The sequence below is a fragment of the Perkinsus marinus genome (genome assembly GCF_000006405.1).
Source record: "Perkinsus marinus ATCC 50983 genomic scaffold scf_1104296963350, whole genome shotgun sequence".
In the NCBI taxonomy this organism is placed as follows: Eukaryota; Perkinsozoa; order Perkinsida; family Perkinsidae; genus Perkinsus; species Perkinsus marinus.
This window is the reverse complement of record NW_003205091.1, coordinates 1-19,345: the sequence shown is the minus strand read 5'-3', so window position 1 is coordinate 19,345 and position 19,345 is coordinate 1. Positions and strand designations below refer to the sequence as shown.

At 45.0% G+C, this 19,345-nt stretch overlaps 5 protein-coding genes across 5 annotated transcripts; 4 read left to right on the top strand and 1 right to left on the bottom strand.

Moving 5' to 3' along the window:
- Positions 1–1,491: 1,491 nt before the first annotated feature.
- Positions 1,492–3,998, top strand: Pmar_PMAR022416 (hypothetical protein; the record flags this gene model as incomplete). The annotated part of the gene is made up of 3 exons (XM_002771164.1): positions 1,492–1,587; positions 1,653–1,712; positions 3,744–3,998. 3 exons carry the CDS (start codon positions 1,492–1,494, stop codon positions 3,996–3,998), a joined length of 411 nt encoding a protein of 136 aa, XP_002771210.1.
- Positions 3,999–5,233: 1,235 nt separating this feature from the next.
- On the bottom strand, positions 5,234–5,452 carry Pmar_PMAR022415 (hypothetical protein; the record flags this gene model as incomplete). Its single annotated transcript, XM_002771163.1, has 2 exons — positions 5,234–5,363; positions 5,391–5,452. 2 exons carry the CDS (start codon positions 5,450–5,452, stop codon positions 5,234–5,236), a joined length of 192 nt encoding a protein of 63 aa, XP_002771209.1.
- A 1,300-nt stretch (positions 5,453–6,752) lies between these two features.
- Pmar_PMAR022414 (hypothetical protein) lies at positions 6,753–6,929 on the top strand (the record flags this gene model as incomplete). The annotated part of the gene is made up of 1 exon (XM_002771162.1): positions 6,753–6,929. A coding segment is annotated over one exon (177 nt), but the record flags the coding sequence as incomplete, so codon positions are not given.
- A 1,377-nt stretch (positions 6,930–8,306) lies between these two features.
- On the top strand, positions 8,307–8,643 carry Pmar_PMAR022413 (hypothetical protein; the record flags this gene model as incomplete). The annotated part of the gene is made up of 1 exon (XM_002771161.1): positions 8,307–8,643. A coding segment is annotated over one exon (337 nt), but the record flags the coding sequence as incomplete, so codon positions are not given.
- A 7,536-nt stretch (positions 8,644–16,179) lies between these two features.
- On the top strand, positions 16,180–17,775 carry Pmar_PMAR022412 (hypothetical protein; the record flags this gene model as incomplete). The annotated part of the gene is made up of 7 exons (XM_002771160.1): positions 16,180–16,385; positions 16,725–16,923; positions 16,968–17,179; positions 17,245–17,311; positions 17,354–17,608; positions 17,673–17,721; positions 17,771–17,775. 7 exons carry the CDS (start codon positions 16,180–16,182, stop codon positions 17,773–17,775), a joined length of 993 nt encoding a protein of 330 aa, XP_002771206.1.
- Positions 17,776–19,345: the final 1,570 nt, after the last annotated feature.

Below are 19,345 nucleotides of genomic sequence, written 5' to 3'. Positions count from 1 at the left end.
AGTAGTAGTAGTAGTAGTAGTAGTAGTAGTTGTAGTAGTAGTAGTAGTAGTAGTAGTAGTAGTAGTAGTAGTAGTAGTAATAGTAGTGATAGTAGTGATAGTAGTGATAGTAGTGATAGTAGTAGTAGTGATAGTAGTAGTAGTAGTAGTAGTAGTAGTAGTAGTAGTAGTAGTAGTAGTAGTAGTAGTAGTAGTAGTAGTAGTAGTAGTAGTAGTAGTAGTAGTAGTAGTAGTTGTAGTAGTAGTAGTAGTAGTAGTAGTAGTAGTAGTAGTAGTAGTAGTAGTAGTAGTAGTAGTAGTAGTAGTAGTAGTAGTAGTAGTAGTAGTAGTAGTGATAGTAGTGATAGTAGTGATAGTAGTGATAGTAGTGATAGTAGTAGTAGTGATAGTAGTAGTAGTAGTAGTAGTAGTAGTAGTAGTAGTAGTAGTAGTAGTAGTAGTAGTAATAGAAGTAGTGATAGTGGTAGTGATAGTATTAGCGATAGTAGTAGTGATAGTAGTGGTGATGGTAGTAGTGATAGTAGTAGTAATAGAAGTAGTGATAGTAGTAGTAGTGATAGTAGTAGTAGTGATAGTGGTGATGATGGTAGTAGTGATAGTAGTAGTGATAGTAGTAGTGATAGTAGTAGTGATAGTGATAGTAGTAGTGATAGTAGTAGTGATAGTAGTAGTGATAGTAGCGATAGTAGTGATAGTAGTAATAGTGATAGTAGTGATAGTAGTGATAGTAGTAGTAATAACAGTAGTAGCAATAGCAGTAGTAGTAGTAGTAGTAGTAGTAGTAGTAGTAGTAGTAGTAGTAGTAGTAGTAGTAGTATACAGTAAATAGTATATAGTGAAAACATAGTGGTTGCGGTTGCGAAATCAGTAACAGTGAGGTGAGTCCTTCCCTTTCAGCTTCAACAACCTGCAAATACCTGGTACGTAACATGTTGTCGTGGGGGTGAGGCTTACACTGTCTTTGTTCTCAAGCAACCTTTGGGTGTTCGAGTTGTATGATCGTCAATTAGTGGCTAATGGCCTAGCCGTCTTGACGTAGTTATGACAACATTCTCGTGTGTTCGCACACCGTGATTCCATGTAGCATCACAACACAGCACACCACTCTACATGTATTCTACTTGATAACATCACACCGAATCCGTAAATCTTTTGCCTAAGCCAACTAACATTAGGTAGAAACTGCTGCCGTTATTTTTCCTTCTTTTCATCGTTGAGTTGGATTGTGAATTAATTGGGGCGTAGTTCTGGTGCTCAAGGGTATAGTGCCATCGGGCTCATGGACGGTTTGTTTTTGGTTTGAATTTCATTATTGTTCATTAGTGTCAATTGTTGTTGTCACATTCGCGTACTCCCGTCTCGGGTCACACCACACCACACCACACCACACCACACCGCACTACACCTCACCTTTCACAGAACCAAACCAAACTCGTGGGCATTGTTACTGTATTCAACTAAAGAATATATGCTTCTCTATTTAGGAACCGAATGGCACCACGTCGCAGAAATAAGAGACCACAGTGCACCGTGTGTTCAAGGTTTTTGACGAAGGATGGTCTATGCAATTCCTGTATTGCTCGCAATGTAAGCGGTTTGCCAAACTTGCATAACGCGGAATCTCAAGTGTATGATACAATTCATATTTTCAGCTTCGTAACGAGATCCACAAGAAGGAACAGGAGGATGCTCAATCTGCGGCTGCTCATCAGGTAAATTCTTATATCAGATCTACATCCTATGCTTTTTGTTTTCAGCAGTCGCAGGCGTCTATACCACCAGTAGCGCCACCTGCTCATCCACCACCCGATTTTCAGCCTACACCACCCGCGCTGATGCCAGTAGGTTTTTTTCGTATTGACGTCTTTCTTATTAGCTTCAGGTTCCTCCTTCTCCTTCTCCTTCTCCTTCCCCTCCCGCTCCCCTTCCGCCACCCCCTTCACCCCCACCTCCACCTCCACTCCCACCGCCGCCATCACCACCGGCATCCCCTCAGCCCCATTCCCCTGTCTTATCGTCAGGAGACAATCCTCATGCTCCAGAGCGAGATGTAAGTACTTCATACAACTACTCGGGTTATCGTGTTGTCAGTTACTCCCGCCTTCTGTTGCTCCACCACCTTACCCTCCAGTTGGATACGCCCCCGCGGCCCCCCCCGTTCCGCCACCACCAGCTCCAGTACAGCAGGCGGTGAGTGTGTTGATCTGGTTCATCGAATTTCATTGTTTTTTAGGTTCCTCCACCGCAGGCTTTCGATCCACCACTGGTGATTGATCGTCCTCTCCCTGTGCCACCACCACCTATGCCCCAACCTGTTCCTGTGCCACGTCCAGTACCAGTAGGTGCGATGGGAGAGAGTTCCGAGGGCACTGAATTAAGTCATGTAGATAGTGTTTCTGACCATAGTAACATTGATGGAATGTCGCTCGATAGTAATGACTTAGAAGAATGTTGTAGTTGCTGCTTGACTCTTGTAGAAACACATAGGGTAGATAGGCGCAATATACAGGGTAGAGTATACTCGGCGGTGCGCTTAAGGCATGATGATAGACCCGAAATTCCTCTCTGTTTGGCATGCTTCAAATACGTATGTAAAAATGATAATTTGGGCGAGCCGCAAGTCGCTGCTAGGAATAACGCGAATCAAGACGTTGATAGTGATTCGGAGAATGATGACGCGTCTAGTCACGCATCATCTGATGGCGAGGAGAGAGCCGTCGGAGGAAATCCAGCGCGCAGGAGATTCGTGAAATGGCAGTTCGGCTGGAGAGCGTTCTTGACGCATTTCATCCTGAAGGTTAATAGTCCGAATGAACTGCGGAAGAATTTGGCTTATATCCCGCAGACATTCTCCGATTTATGGGGACAGGAATTCTTGCAAAGGCTTCGTGAGAGAAATAGAGTGTCAGTTGCACAGTTTCATAACGCGAACGGGGAAGTACAACGGAAAATCATCGATATCTCCAGCGATTTTCAACGTTTCACTGATAGAGTCGGTAGTGGTCAGCTCGCGCAACTATCAGAAGAACTAGATAGGACAGCAGTACCTACTGTACGATGCCCATTCGGTTGCACTGAGTATATCGAGGATGTCGGTTCAGTATCCTACCACCATTTCTTGAGATGGGTATTCCCGAGCATTACAGCATTTACAGCTAACTCTGATCTCCATCTTAAGGGTGCTAGAGCCGACTTTACCAATCGCACTACACAGTTTGGAAAACCAATTAATGCCACTGTCCGAATCACTAGGGAGTCAGGGCTCGTCCTTTGTACTTGCAAAGATCACGATAGAGGCTCGTCAAAGGCTTATGTTCATCCTCCCCAGAACCCACATGGCACATTGCCTAGTCCACATAGTGATCAGCTGACCCCTATTATTTTCGCACCTAAGCCGTTCCGCGGAATGAAAGCCAAATATTCGTCTCATACTTGGCAGATGAGATCTGTCCAAGGAGGGTTCGGTGGATTATCCTCGTTCTCTGTTACAACGAAACCGAAATGGGATATTCGATCCGATCATCATGCTGAATTAGAGAAAATGTTCATGGAGGGTCGTCCTGAGTTACGCGCATTCGTAGATTCCGCTTATCGAAACGATCACGTGGCTGAACCAGCTTTGCATTCATTGGAACAAGTACCTGTTCCATCACGAGAACGACAAGATAGGGCATTAGCAGGAGCAACCTACATTACGTTACCCGACTCTGTTAATCTTTTACATAGTATGAAGCACAAGGTAGCAATACAAGTCGTGGAAGGCGAAGGTGAAGAACCTCAACCCCAACTTCAACCCCAACCCCAACCTCAACCTCAACCTCAACCCCAACCTCAACCCCAACCTCAACCCCAACCTCAACCCCAACCTCAACCCCAACCTCAACCTCAACCTCAACCTCAACCCCAACCTCAACCCCAACCTCAACCTCAACCTCAACAACCACAGGTTGATGGAGATGATGCAGGCGTTGAACATGCTGATGATCCTGAAAATGTAGTACGTCGGAATATTACATGGCCTTTTGCCTATGCGAGAGCTCAAAGGTGCGATGTACACGGGGATCCACCTCAGTCAATCAATCCCTTTTCTGGAAAATTCGTTCCCTTATCTTGGATATTTGTTCGACTCTTCACCTTCATACACGAATTGTGGCGTAATTTTGCTCTGACGATGCCTATCGTAGACAACGATGAAGATGAAACAGCTTTACTGCAAACCTGCAAATCTTTCCTGTCGGGCTTTCTTCCTGGATGCGCAGTTTACAGACGTTCAGATCATGCTGCTGCTCATCGGGGCAATCCGATCACTGTCCAAAATGTCATTCGAACCAGAGCACAAACCATAGACGGTCTCGTACCTGATCCGGCTGTGGATGCAGCCTGTGTCGATTCATCGATTGTTCTCTGTCGATTTTTCAAAACGTTACCTAATACTCATTCTTGTTATGTGAATTCACGGAGTGTTCAAATCAATGATCAGTTTATCCATCAAAAACTGCAAGAGCTTCCTGATGATGAGACGCGTGATCAGTGTACTGTGCTCTCCATTTGTACTACTGCACGTCGAACTACTATCGCGCGTGCTAGGCGTCCAGAGATTAAGATAAACGTGGATGATAGCACATGGGAGTTAGTATCATTCTTTCGAGTGGATGGTGATGCTCAAAGTCCTTGGGATAATCCTCAAGGAGGGCGAGCTGCGGATCGCAGATGGGAAGGAGAATGCTATCTCCGTAACCCAGGTGAACACTCATTGTGGTTCAAAACTAAGAGGGGCACTACTATTGAGTACTTGTCGGAGCCTGTGGAAGAGAGCTTGCGGGAAGCTTACGTATCTTGGCAGACTCTTACTTATGTGCGGACCTCAGGCGGATATCTTACGCGCATGAAAATGCAATATCTGCAGTTTACTGGCGGTCAAGGCACTATGATATGCCATAGGCACGAACTGCCATTCGTCGTAACTCCTCCAGTAGATGGAAATGGACCTAGACTGGTATGTTGTTTCCAGGAAAATGGTCAATTTACTTGTAATAGAGTTGCAAAGTGGTCATGCTCGTCAGAAGGCTGTACGGCTTCATTGTGTCGCTTGCATAGTAAACAAGTATTAGCTAATACCGCAGAGGGGCCTCTACTGATTCGTATTAATCCGCGTGAACAAGCAAACGCTCCGCAAAATGCTATTTTTCAACAGCCACAGCTTCCTGAAGATGATGACATTAACAACGATCCGTTAGATCGTCTGATTGCAGAGCAGCGAGCCGAAGAGGGTTCTGAAGGATCCATATCTGATGGTGGCGAGGTAGATCTTCTCATAGATGGTGCCTTGGAGCTTGACGAACCTATTGCACCAGAAGATTTGCCTGAGCAGCCGGAGAATATGAATATACCTGGAACCAATGCTGCTGACGTCCCTGTGATGGTAGACGGTAGTGCTGGTGTTCCTGGTCATATATTACTAAACAAGCATTATGGTCTCCTCAATCGCCCTGGTTCAACGAACTACATATCCGCGAGATCAGGGGCATTTTTCCAACGTTTAACTTCTAGATTTGCTGGTGCATCCATACCTTTGCTATATCCTGAAGGCTTGCTCTTCCCTAGTATATTCTGGAAATCTCTATCGGACGGAACTGTTATCGGCGCTCTTCCTCACTGCCTTTGGACTGCTCCAGCAGCTTGCAAGAAAGCCGGCTTTGCGACTCTTTCTGAACATATAAAAACTCGTCTCACTGATCCAACACTTCTAACATCCACAGATCCCAGAGCAATCCAATTCTATTTCGATGCGCTTTTCAACCTCCAATTATCACACAGTGATACACGGGTGGTGATGTCGCGAGGTTGGGAGCATCTTTCAAATGATCCTTCTACATACCAGACGCTTAAAGTTGAAGGGAGATTGCCATTCAGCGAGGCTGATTCTCGCAAGCGGGTCAATGAATTGTCAGCAGAGATAGCACGTGAGCAACCAACATATTTCTATACTCATAGTTGCAATCAGTCAGAACATTTTGGCGTTCGGCCGATTTTCCAGTGGATTCAGGAGCATTATGCTAACGAGTCTGAGGAAACACGAAATAGCGCAGTACAAGCTGCATTAGTTCCGATCACGAGAGCTTGGCAGCGAGCTGGCACTTATTTGATGAAGTATATCGAAACGTCGCCCGAGCAACCCTTGGGTCCTGTGAAGAAGCTATGGTGGCGATGGGAGTTCCAAACGTCTAGAGGCAATCTCCCTCACATTCATGCACTGGTATGGACTGGTGAGGATCCCAAATCTCCGGAAGTCCAAAGTAGAGTCTCATCCAAACTAAGTCACTGCTTCAGTGATCTTCAACCGATGATAGACGCCGGATTGGTGAGGGACGCAGCTCATGCTTTCGAGCTGAAAGAGCTAGCTGCCAAGATTCATGAACATGATTGCGAGAAGGCTGGATATAGATGCTGCAAGAAGCGAGATAGAGATGGCAAACGCATTTGTAGGTTTCCTAGACGTCCTGCTTCCTCCGAATATTCGACTAAGACAATCCATGTTCAACACTCCGAGGAAGCGTTACACATCTTGCACGAATGTGGCTTAGCCGACCTTCGTCAAGGTCCGAGTGGGTATGACGAGCTTCTCACAGGTCCTGAGCTTACTCCTGAAAAACACATGTATCCAGCGGATCCTCACAAACGATTCTCCCCGATGAACGATTGGATATTTGCCGCTGCCAGAAGTAGTGATAACTTGCAGATATGTAGTCCAGCTTTCACTGCCCATTACCTGGCTAAATATGCTGCTGGAGAAGAGGAACGTGCGAGAGTTTTCCTAAGAGCTGGGAAGGATGCAAACACTATGAATGTCCAACAGGACGATTTGCGTAATGTCAAGGTTACTGGCGCAGCTGTGGCCGCTGCAAATGATAAATCCCGCGAGCGTGAAAGTACAGCTGTTGAGGGAAGAACCTTGTCACTAACCGAGGCAGTGTGGTGGTTGCTACGTTTTCCATATGTCTCGTTGTGTTCCCATTACGTGCATGTGAACACGGGATTCAAGCAAGATAGAGGTGGCGTCATCAAACATGAGCGTCAGCGTGTAAGGCCAGGAGCGGAGGCCGAGGAAGTACCTGGCTTCACAGCCAGACAATTGTTACACTTCCCTCCACAAAGACAATTCACTGATCCACAACGTTTGACTATCGTAGACTGTAACACAAGTAGCATTACTCCGGACGCGGTATCCAAATTTAGTGCTCGGCCTCCAGAGTTGATGTTCCTAGACACCTTAATTGATTATTTTGAATGCACTATTCGCTTATCTATCCCTAAAGCCAGATATCGGAACGCAGGAGAAGAGCTCAACGTCCAGCAAGCTCTTCTTCGTCTCGATATCTCAGAGTGTCCGTGGATAGACGGTTTTGATAAAGAAATCAAGATTCTACCTGGCAAAATAGAACGTGTGAGAGATTTAGCAGTAGCATACCGTGATGATGCTGATCATCACTCGCTTGCTGAGCGCCAGTTGGCTGCTTCGATTTTGCAACATATCTTGGAACCTCTGCTTGGACCGAATCCTCCCCAGGATCTCCTAGACCTTTATGTTTATCAAGGAAACGCCCTACCACGCATTGCTGTCCTTTCAAACCCTTTACCGAGATACGCTGATCGATTTTTAATCCACATCATCCTCTCGCTTGGCCATTTTGCCACTGAGGTAGATGTGTTCTCGGTGAATCATCTGCGACAATCCTTCCAGACTGTAGGCCTGGTTCGTGACTCTGCGAACGTTACCGCGAACGAGGTTACTAATATCCTTAGGAAATATATTTTAACACAATTATTATATTTACCAGGAGGGACTGTGTCGTTTGATAAGCACTTGATACATGCTCACCATGCTTTGCATAGCTTACTGATCGGAGGTGATTTGCAATTTCAAGCCACACCTTTAGTGCTTCGTCATGAGTTGACTGAAGCAGCCAGTGAAGCGCTTTTGGAACGAACACGTGAGAGTAAACGATCCGTTGCGGAAGCATTGCACTTCCTTTCTAACCCGATCCGCAATCTTCCGCCTATAGATGACCTTGTGAGCGCCACACAAGCGAATCCGCTGGATTGGCGACCCGAGATTCAGCGTGGCGCGACCCAGACTCTCGAGTCTTTCCAAGAACAGCAATTAGCGTTGAACCTCGGCATTGAAGCTATAGATCACTTTTGCTCCGGTCAGCGAGCGTTTGTTCCGGCTCCAACACTTTTGGGTCCTCCTGGTAGCGGTAAATCGCATGTGACGGCTCACTGGGTAGCTTACGCGTTAGCCAAAGGTTTGAACACGATCGTTACCAGCTCTGCGAGCGAGAGAGCAGCTGCATTAGGTGGCGAACATATCCATTTAGTTTTTTCAATCCCAGTCTCCTCCACGCTCTCATCCCGCTTGCTTGCAGAGAGGGCGTTGACTAGGCTAGCTAGAGACCCTGTGAAGATGAAATGGCTGAAGTCGATTCGTGTATTTGTACATGAAGAGATCGGCACAGAAGGAGCCGAAATTCTAGACGTCCAGAGCAAAATCTTACAATTCTTGCATAACTCCCCGCTTCCATTCGGTGGGGTTATGATTCTGGGTAGTGGTGATCCTAACCAGCTGCCGCCTATTAAGCAAACGTTGCTCTGGACTAGTCCATCAATCATTTCGACCATGAGATTATTCATGTTGAAGAAATTTGTACGATCAGCGACCGATCTGGATCTTCAGGAGGTTTTGACTTTATTCCAGAAGCTCCAACCTACGGAAGCTGATATCAATAGGATTCAGCATTTGATTATGCAGCACTGCCAATTCCGCCCGAATTGGGATAATATTCCTTCTGAGGCTCTTCAAATCTTCGGTCATCGCGAGGCAGAGCAAGAGGCCGTCAAGAGGCAGTTAGAGCGTGTACAACAAGATAATCGCGTTGATAGGATCGTCATTAACTCTGTCGATCAGTATACTTTGGACGGAGGACACTTATGGGTTCCAGTTACTCAGGCAAGAATCGTGAAAAAGATGAATCACAAACTACAAGCACCGGAGAGTATAACACTCTTTGTTGGTGCCATCATGCGATTCACATGTAATGATAATTCTGGTAGAAGGGCGTTTCATCAGAGTCAGCTCTGCGTTGTTCGAAGTATGCCAGTTGATGAGGGTGCATTCACAGTACGAATAGCCCCACCAGGTAGAAGAAACATACCTCGAAACGAGCAAGAATTCGTCGACGAAGGTTGGCACGAACTGACCATCTCCAAAACTTTTACTATTCCTCAGCGCTTAGAAGGCGCCATGATGGTCAGGCGAGAACAATATCCTATTAGGCATTATATTGCTGCCACAATACACAAAGTCATGGGTGATACCTTAGGTATGGTAGCCACCCAGATATCGGACAAAAAGTCCGCATACAAACTGTGGCTGAAATCTCAATTGTATGTGATAATTTCGCGTGTACGCGAAATGCGCCATATATATTTCGTCGGTGCTGTTAACGACACCATGATGGCAATTAGAAATTTGCTCAGACAGTATACCCAGTGGGAAGGATATGTTCGCCATGTAGTAGGTATCTTGACCTCTGGTGATGTACCAGTGTTACCACCAATCATAAACTTCAATATGCGTCCATTCCGATCAAGAGACACACCCATTCCCCCTGATCAGGCAGGTTATGTTTATATCATAGTTTCCACGCGCAACACTAATATATCGTATATAGGACAAACTATTAATTTGAGGCATAGATTGAACCAGCATAACAGCGGTTCTCCTGCCGGGGGAGCAAGATTTACATCAAGAGCCCATTTCCAGCCTTGGGGATTATTAGGTTATATTGTAGGATTTGACTATTTCCTTGATGAGGGACAGAACCGAAATAATCGGGAACATGTCGAGCATACCTGGGATCATGTATCGAGGAACCGTCATAATGGGAATCCGACGCCCTTGCAAATTTTAGACACCTGGCTGTATGTTTTCGATAATGTTTTACGTCAACAGTTCCCCAATCTTGTACTTGTTCAATGTGCAGATATTTAGCAGCTTTCGTATATTGTTCAGTCATTTTGTTCAGCTTCTGTTCACTTGTCTAGTATAGTCAATTCACTGTTCAGTTCCTAACTTTAGTCAATGCAGCACACGGCTCGCCCAATTCTGAAAATTTTAGTACACGTACATTAAATGAAGCATGTCGTGAGAGGTGCGGCTCTATCGCCTCGCTCGTTATCCCTTTGCTGGAGAGGAGCGGGGAGGACCCTCGAAGTCGTCTCGTGCTCGTGAGGTTCCTGCCCCGGAGGGTTACTCACAATGAGCAATAAGTTCGCTTGCGACTTCGTAGGGTGCCACCTGTCGAGTATACTCAACAACCCTTCGGGGTCTATTCATCTCACTTCGGGATGAATAGGGCACTTCTTGCGCCTATTTCGTCTCTGGACTAGTCTCTATACTTCGCGTCGCATGTGGGGTAGTCATGAGATATTCTGTGCTATTAGGTTGTGTGTCATTGTTACTCATGGTTTGCGCAGTTTCAGGTTTCCTTAATGCCACTGTCATCACTATTACGACTACCACGACCGGTACGATCATCGCGACTACCATGACAACTACTACTGCCACCATAATACTACCATCGTGACTACTACGACTATCACGTCGAGGCTGCGACCATCGCAACGGCTACGACTACCATGACTATATCGGCTACTGCGACTACTACGACTATTACGCTGATGATACTGATGACACGACTATTGCCGCTCATCGACCACTAGGCTTACCAGAACTGTTGCCTACGATACTCGAAACTACTATGTTCGCCACGAGTACCGCGACTACCCCGATTTCCACGACTTCTACGACTACCACGATTACCTCGATTACTATGATTGGCACGACCTCTACAACTACTACTACGAGAAGGATGATTATGAATCATAAACATAATTTATGATGGTCGGACTAGAGCAACTCGAGCAAACTGATACTCGAGAGGTCGTCGGTTCGATCCTTCGTGATTTTTCTCGTTTGTTGTTAGGCATTCGAAACGGCCTCCTAAGAATGTATTTGGGGTATTCTCGAGGTAGTCCACCTCAGGTGGAAGAGGTACTGATTGTGTGCTGGTTGGTCAAAGGAGGAGCTTTGGAAGAATTATCCGATTAGGTTGATGACGTGTGTGTTAGCAGTACGCCACCGAGTAAAAGCCCATCGGAAGTACCATAAACCGAGAAAATGGTGAGAAATGTTTTGTTTTTGTTGTTATTATCATTATTGACGACTGATTCAGCATTTCGAATAGCGTGCAACAGAAGAAGATTGCCATAACTAAAAGGGGACGCGAGGCGAGTGGACGAGCAATATTGAGGCAGAATAGAAGTAGGACGTTGAAGCCGTTATGTGATTTGAGCAAGGGTATTACTGTTAGACTACTACCACTAGACCGCTAGATCACGTTGCGTCATAGTACAACACACTACCACTACTACTTTGAGTTAGGGTACTACTGTTCACCACGACTACTGCGACACTACGACTACCATGCCTACCACGACTTCTACGACTAGCACGATCATCATGATGACTACGACTCAGTCATACTGACTGGCGCGACCGCTACAACCACTACTACAACAAGCATGATTATGATGGTCGGACCAGAGCAACTACCACCACAATTACGATTACTTGGGCTTCCCCGATTACCACCACGACAGCGACTATTTCGAGTAGCACGAGGGCATTTCGACTACCATTACGACTGGTGACTATTAAAATTATCACAACCAAAACGACGGCTGGACCATCAAAGTTGCTATCAGACCATCATTCTTACTACTATGAATCATACTAGTCTCTGACTATATCGTACTAACGTGATACTTTTTTATATTTTCCATCTATGTTTTAAAAAGAAAATAAAAAAGAAATTGAAAAGAAATTGAAAAGAAAAAAAAAGAAAAAAAGAAAGAAAAAAAAGAAAAAGAAATGAAAAGATTAGTGAAGAAAAGGAAAATGAATCATTTTTTGTACTATTGTGTATTTTTATTCAATTTTGGTATAAGTCACTAATAGTGACTCACTATGATCAGTAATGATATTGATTCGTCACCATCACACCAACAATAGTCTGATGACAACGACGATGTTTGCGACACTGTGCGTGAAGCAGCTATGTACGTGCGTGCAAAACGAACCACGTCACCCTTCTGCTTGAAGCGACTATTTCACCAATACACTACTTCCAATTGTGATGACGACGACTACGACTCCTGCGAGTTCTATCACGCATCCATCGTTAACCACTGTGCTCACGACGACCACCACCACTACGGCTTCTTCACCATTACACTTATCACGATTCTGCTGACGACGACCACAACTCCAGCGAGTTCTACTACACCTTCATGATTAACCACTGTGCTCACGACGACCACCACTACTACCACTATTTCACCACTACACTACTCTCAATTGAGATGACGACGACCACGACTCCAGCGAGTTCTATTACACCATCATCATTAACCACAGTGCTCACGACGACCACCTCTACTACGACTATTTCACCATTACACTTATCACGATTCTGCTGACGACGACCACAACTCCAGCGAGTTCTACTACACCTTCATCATTAACCACTGTGCTCACGACGACGACCACCACTACTACCACTATTTCACCAATACACTACTCTCAATCGAGATGACGACGACCACGACTTTAGCGAGTTCTATTACACCTTCATCATTAACCACAGTGCTCACGACGACCACCTCTACTACGACTATTTCACCATTACACTTATCACGATTCTGCTGACGACGACCACAACTCCAGCGAGTTCTACTACACCTTCACCATTAACCACTGTGCTCACGACGACGACCACTACTACTACCACTATTTCACCAATACACTACTCTCAATCGAGATGACGACGACCACGACTCCAGCGAGTTCTATTACACCTTCATCATTAACCACTGTGCTCACGACGACCACCACTACTGCGACAATTTCACGATACACTACTTTCCATCATTAACCACTGTGCTCACGACGACGACCACCACCATGACGACTATTTCATCAATACATCAACCACAACACTGATGACAACGTGTCTTTCCACTCCGACATCGTCAAGAACTGCCATGTCGACGTCAAGGACTACCACGACTATCATCACCGTTACAACCACGACCACGACCACGATTACAGCTACATCCTACATCCTTACTTGAATGTGGTTATTTTCGACGGCTGTGACTACCAAATCTCCTATGACCAGCACGACGATTGCGACTCGCACGTTTTTTGGATTCGTTTTACTCTTGCGACCACTGTAACTCGTGCGATTGTTGCCTGTGGACTCCACAGTGTGGAGAGGTGATCATTGGGCTGCTCAATTTCGGGCGAATGGTCGGTTCGATGAGCGACAGTTAGAAGGTTCGAGTTCGGAGACTGTGACCACTGTGACTAACACGACTATCGATGTGGCTAGCACAACTACTATTGAGACCAGCACAATTACTGTTGTGGCTAGCACAACTGCTAGCAGCAGTTTGCTACTGTGTCCGGATACTGTGGCAAGCAGTATTACTGTGACTGGCATTATTACTATCACTAGCACTGTCACTACTGTGACTAGCACGATTAGTATTGAGTCGGGGCATTGTGACTAGCACACCTATTATTGTTAGTAACATTACTACTGTGACTATCTCTATCACGGTTGTGACTAACACGACTACTACCGTCACTAATCCGACTACCATTGTGACTAGCATGATTACTATTGGCACTAACAAGCGTACTGCTGTGACTGGCACGACTTCTTCGGTGACTAGCACGACGACTACTGTGACCAACACGGCTATCACTGTCGCTTTCACTACTATTGTGATTGGCACTGCGTCCGTGTGACTAGTGCGACTGTTATTTTTATCAATGATGGCATAGATTGAGTGTTCCTACAACACAGATTAAGTTATTGACCCCAATCATCCGGAGGGCGACGGGGCCCCCGCGTAGCGGGGTGTTGCCCGCCGGCCCATCACTCACACTTGCAACTTGTAAAATTTTAGACTTCGTTTCCATTGCCATATTGTTATTTGTTCGATAGTTGATCTTAAATGACCCTGTATTCGTGGGATAGCGGTCAGTGAAAAGGGATTGTATAGAGTGAGTTCGAATCAGGACCGCGTGCCTTGCAAGGAAATTCCTCAGGTGGCAGGACAGTTTGTGACACCTTGTGATGCTCGAAATCTTTGCGGTGCGGTGAAGTGCATGCGTGCAGATGCTGCACGCATGCACTTACTGCCCGCTGCGGCTGTCACGTAACTTTTCGAATGGGGTGCTTTTCCGAGATTCACCGAGTTCTTGCTTACCCTGGATGAGTGTGTAGTCTTTCTTGCATCATGGAATCCTTCAATGACCACTGGTTTCATCGTCATCACTTGGCGAGATTATAGATGAAGAGCCACCATACAGCTCAGCTTGATTATGTTGATTAACAGTTGATCTGAGTATGTCAACAGTTGCAACAAACGTGTTGGGTTTCTTCTCAATTAAATTTCGCAAGTTGAGTTTCTGCTCTAGAATTTAGCGTTCTCGAACTTCCTCTCGCTACGTGTTAGTTATAGTTGAGAATACTTGTGAATGTTAAGCAATCTCTCGTGGATGTTAATCGTAATCGAGAGCATTCGCGAATTTCACGCATCCTCTATTGTCTAATTGTCACCGCCTTATTGTCAAAATGTCACCTTCTAATGTCTTAACTAATCTGAATGTCATGCTCGTTGCGTCTATGACAGTTTTTTTCTCCTTACCATAAATGGTATGTACGAATCTCCTCCATGTCATCTTTCTCTTTCCTTGTGCTAGTCCGTTAGTCTTTTAGATGGTGGACCACCGATTCCCCAGAGATTTGCTTCGTGCTGGCGACTCGCCAGTTACGAGCCTACTTCTTGCAGCTTGACTGAGTAGATGCTGATCCATTATAAGCAATAATCTCACAATTAATCCGTGGTTCATGAAATATGTCTTGAGTTGCTATTAAATTCATAGTGTCGTATTGACTTTGGCCTCATTCAGCTTCATCTCGACTTGAAATTTCTCATTTGTCGTTATCCCTCAGCAATTCTGATGACTCAGGGGGAATATTAATAAATTCGATCACGTGTGCAAAGTAATTGAATTCCAAGAAATCAGTAATCGTTATAGATGTTGTAGATTCCACTTCATTTGGATTGATTGAGTAGCAATTGTGCGTGAAGTTTTTTAAATATCAGTTTCACGTCTGCATTGTAAAACGTGCCAGTTCCTTGAATTATTGGGAACAACGTCTTGTAGGTTGCATTGGTAGGTTGGTCTTATTGTATATATAGTTTCAAGTTAGAAGTCGATATTCGCACGATTTCTACTCGTAAATTTTCTTGCTTTGCCTGTCGATACTCCGGGTTTGCTACTTCTCGTTGTTATGGATTGTCTCTTGTTGCACGCGTGACGATAGTGACCGTCTCATTTTCAGCCGTTTTCGTTTCGCCTTTGGCAAAATCCTCACCACTCTCTTAACAACCATCATTTATCTCATCGGAGGCATAACTACTACTACTACTACGCCGCACCAGTTATCACCACCGTTACTACTACTACTACTTCCACTTCTTGTATTACTACCACTACTACCAGTCCTCAACCCGACTACCACCACCAAGTAAGTCCGGGTTGTTGAAATGGAATAGTTTTTTATCTAGTCGGCTCCGAAAAATTTGACGAATTGAGAGAAAATTCAGTTTTATTTTGCATATAATTTATCACTATATTTCACTTGCAATATCAGCTGAGACAACTACCAGCTTATGATACTTGAACCAGTTATCGTCAGCTGATAATTGTATCAAGTAATTTGATAAATGAAAGCCACCCTTATGATGCATCAGTGGTGCATCGGAGGGATATGCGTGTAGCACCTGCTACTGCCCGCAAGATGCTACTTTTTAATTTCAAAAAAATCGAGTATTGTGATGTCGTACCGCAATCGCCTGAATCGTGCTCGCCTTGAATGCGAGCACGTTTTCACATGTCGGATATAGTCATTATCAATGACTATGCTGATGGCTCGTATGCATCAGCAATATGTACAACATTCCACATATCTCAGGCAAATGGCACTACTACACAGTGATCCACTCCTGGCCATCGAGCAAGCGATGGCCATGCCCAACATCGACATCTTCGATGTTCCCGAAGAGGGTATGGGCCGGAAGTGCAAACGGAGGAAGATGTTAGTGTACTTCCTACACATGAAGAGCTATGGTGGTAGCAAGGTTCGTGTCACTAGGCCGACTAGTCGCTTCAATGACAACAAACGGTATGGTGTAGAGTATAGTTATGATCGGTTTGTGTTGCTGGCGTGTGCTGCCACCGGCAATGTTTTTTGTTGTATTACTCGTAGTAGTGCCGATACCACCTTGTTGTTGAAAAACCCCTTTAGTTACGGAGATCTCCTCGGGTTCATTCAACCCGAAGGAGGTGGGTTTATATCGGTCGATAGGACCCGTATCCTCTGTAGTCGAGATCCTCTTGTACCCCTAACCCTTCCCCTACAACCAGCACGGCCCCTTTCTACTGAATCTACTACTACCTACGGTTTCGCCATCTATCACTCCGTTTCGATCTTCATCTTACGTAGTGGTGTGTCTGGCAATAGGTGTGGTGGTGTCCATTGTGATGCTCGTCAACCTGGTGAGAAGGCCTGCGGTTGCACTGGTACGCCGCGTCGTAATCACTGGGCATCGACGTTGTTGTTGGAGGCCGAGGTGGAGGATGGGAGTCCCTTGGATGGTATCCAATTCGAAATCACATCAACGCGCTTATCCTTGCTATTTGCTACACAAAGGGCGAGAATGGTGGGCTTGATTGATCTTATCTTGACTATGTTCATTCTTTTCAGATGCCTGTTGCTGATATCGACCCCATCAACTACGCCGACATCACTGAGCAGCTGGTTGATTTTATCAACCGATCGGGAGGTTGGACCCTTACCATCTGGAAGAAGTCTTCTGCCTCTGAGGACTCTGCCCCCCGCCCCCCCAAGTATCACCTCGTCAAACTCATACCAACAGGCCTGACCGACCAGCAGCAACAGGATTGTGATCGCATGAAGTAGAAATCTAGTTCTGTATTTCGAGGCTAACTGTGAGGTTGTTTGTAGTACTTATTCTTTATAGGTATAACGGCGAGCAGCGGCGACAGAATCAGGGAGGTGCTGCTCAGCAGGGGCACAATGACAGACAAGTAAGTTCATGATCTATTGATGCGTGTTACTTAACTTTTCAGGATAATGCACCACCACCACCACCACCTCCAGCACTACAACAACAACAGCAACGTGGACGACAACAACAAGATGGACAACAACAACATGGACAACAACAACATGGACAACAACAACATGGACAACAACAACATGGACGACAACAACAACAACAACAGCAACAACCCCCAAACCAGCTACCACAAGAAGAAGAACTGCAGCAGCGATTGAGGCGGCAGCTACAACAACAACAGGAGGATCAACAATCACAGCAATCGGTAGGCCTGTCGGTTAATAACTCGATACAATGAATGTATGGAGATAGTAATGCTCATTTTGTAGGTACACAATAATGGTGATGGTGATGGCAATAACGTGAGTGATCTCGAAGGTGAGGAATATCGTAACGCATTGCACGAACTCGAATTCTTCTCTCTCAGATTGAGGTTGCCCACGGCGAGTTTTTATCAAGTTGATCGTCTCGTCAGCTTTTGTACTAATCTAATACGTGTGCTGCATTGCGTTCAGTAGATAGAACACAACCTTGTGTCATTAGGAATAAAACTAACACTCAATATTATAGGAATCATCCGCATCATTGAGAGACGTCAGTATCGCATTGTGAGGCGTTTGTCACAGCGGCTAGCAATACTAACGTTATCATTACTAGAACGACCTCGGCGTTACGATACCATTTTTATTATTACCACTAACCCTAATACTATTACTACTACTATTACTACTACTATTACTACTGCTATCACTCCTACGATTACTACTACGATATTATCATACTACTACACTAAATAGCTAATGCTATTACTACTACTATTATTACTACTAATACTACGCTACTATCATTATTACTGCTGCTACTAATATCGCGACTACTTTTCCTACTGTAATCCTCTCTCCTGTTACTATCACTATCACTACTACTACTGCTGCTGTGATTACTACTACGAACATCTCGACTACTGCTGCTACTATCACTACCTCTCCTAGTGTTATCACCACTATCACCATTACTACCGCTACTATCATTACTAGTGCTACTACTTATATGATTTGCCCCTACTGTCACTATCTGTCCTGTTACTATAATTACTATCACTTTTATTGCTTCTACCACTACTACCATCACTTCCTCTATCACTATTACTATTCTTACTGCTATCACTCTATCATTACTACCACTTACCGCTACGGAGTGAACTATCTATCGAGATGGACGCATGAACAAGTCGAAGTCGAAACCCGAATGCCATTGCTCCTATCACTGCTGTTCTACTGTCATTCCTATTATTCTATCACTACTGTCATGTTACCATCATCACTGCTACCATGACAACGGTTCCCATCACTACGACTACTATCATTAGGACTACCATCACTACGTTGCCTACCGCTACCAACACCTACGGCTACAATACTATCAAATATCAATACTACATACCAACAAAACCAACGCATCCCCCTATCAGTCTATGTTACGATCATTCCTTCAACACCAGAGGCTGCTTTAACACCATCACTCCTTTAACTCCATCACTCTTTTATTATTATCACTACTATTAACATCAGAGGTATACCTTCACTACTTTTATAATTATATGGTCATGCCCGTCATGCCATGATCAATTGATCATGTATCCTGTCATATTTCTGTCGGCAACATGTCACTATTGTACTGCGAAGTTTGTAGTGCAAACAGACCAGTACACAAGCGTGATGGTCATCCGGGTACTCCGTTGAGTAGTGTTGTTTGCAGTTGGTTTTGTGTAGTGCTTAGCATCATTATCCACGTCAATACATTGCAGTGGACTAATTTAACATTGCATAGCACAGTAGAACCTGACGACTTCCAATGAACAACAATCCATTTAGGTAGACGATAGTGTAGTGGTTAGTGCTCATGTTTCTCATTCTCGAGGTCTCGGGTTCGAATCTCATAAGGTCCGTGCGGGGCCCCACGCCAGTGGGGTGGACGGACCATCAGTGCCTACAGCCTTGCG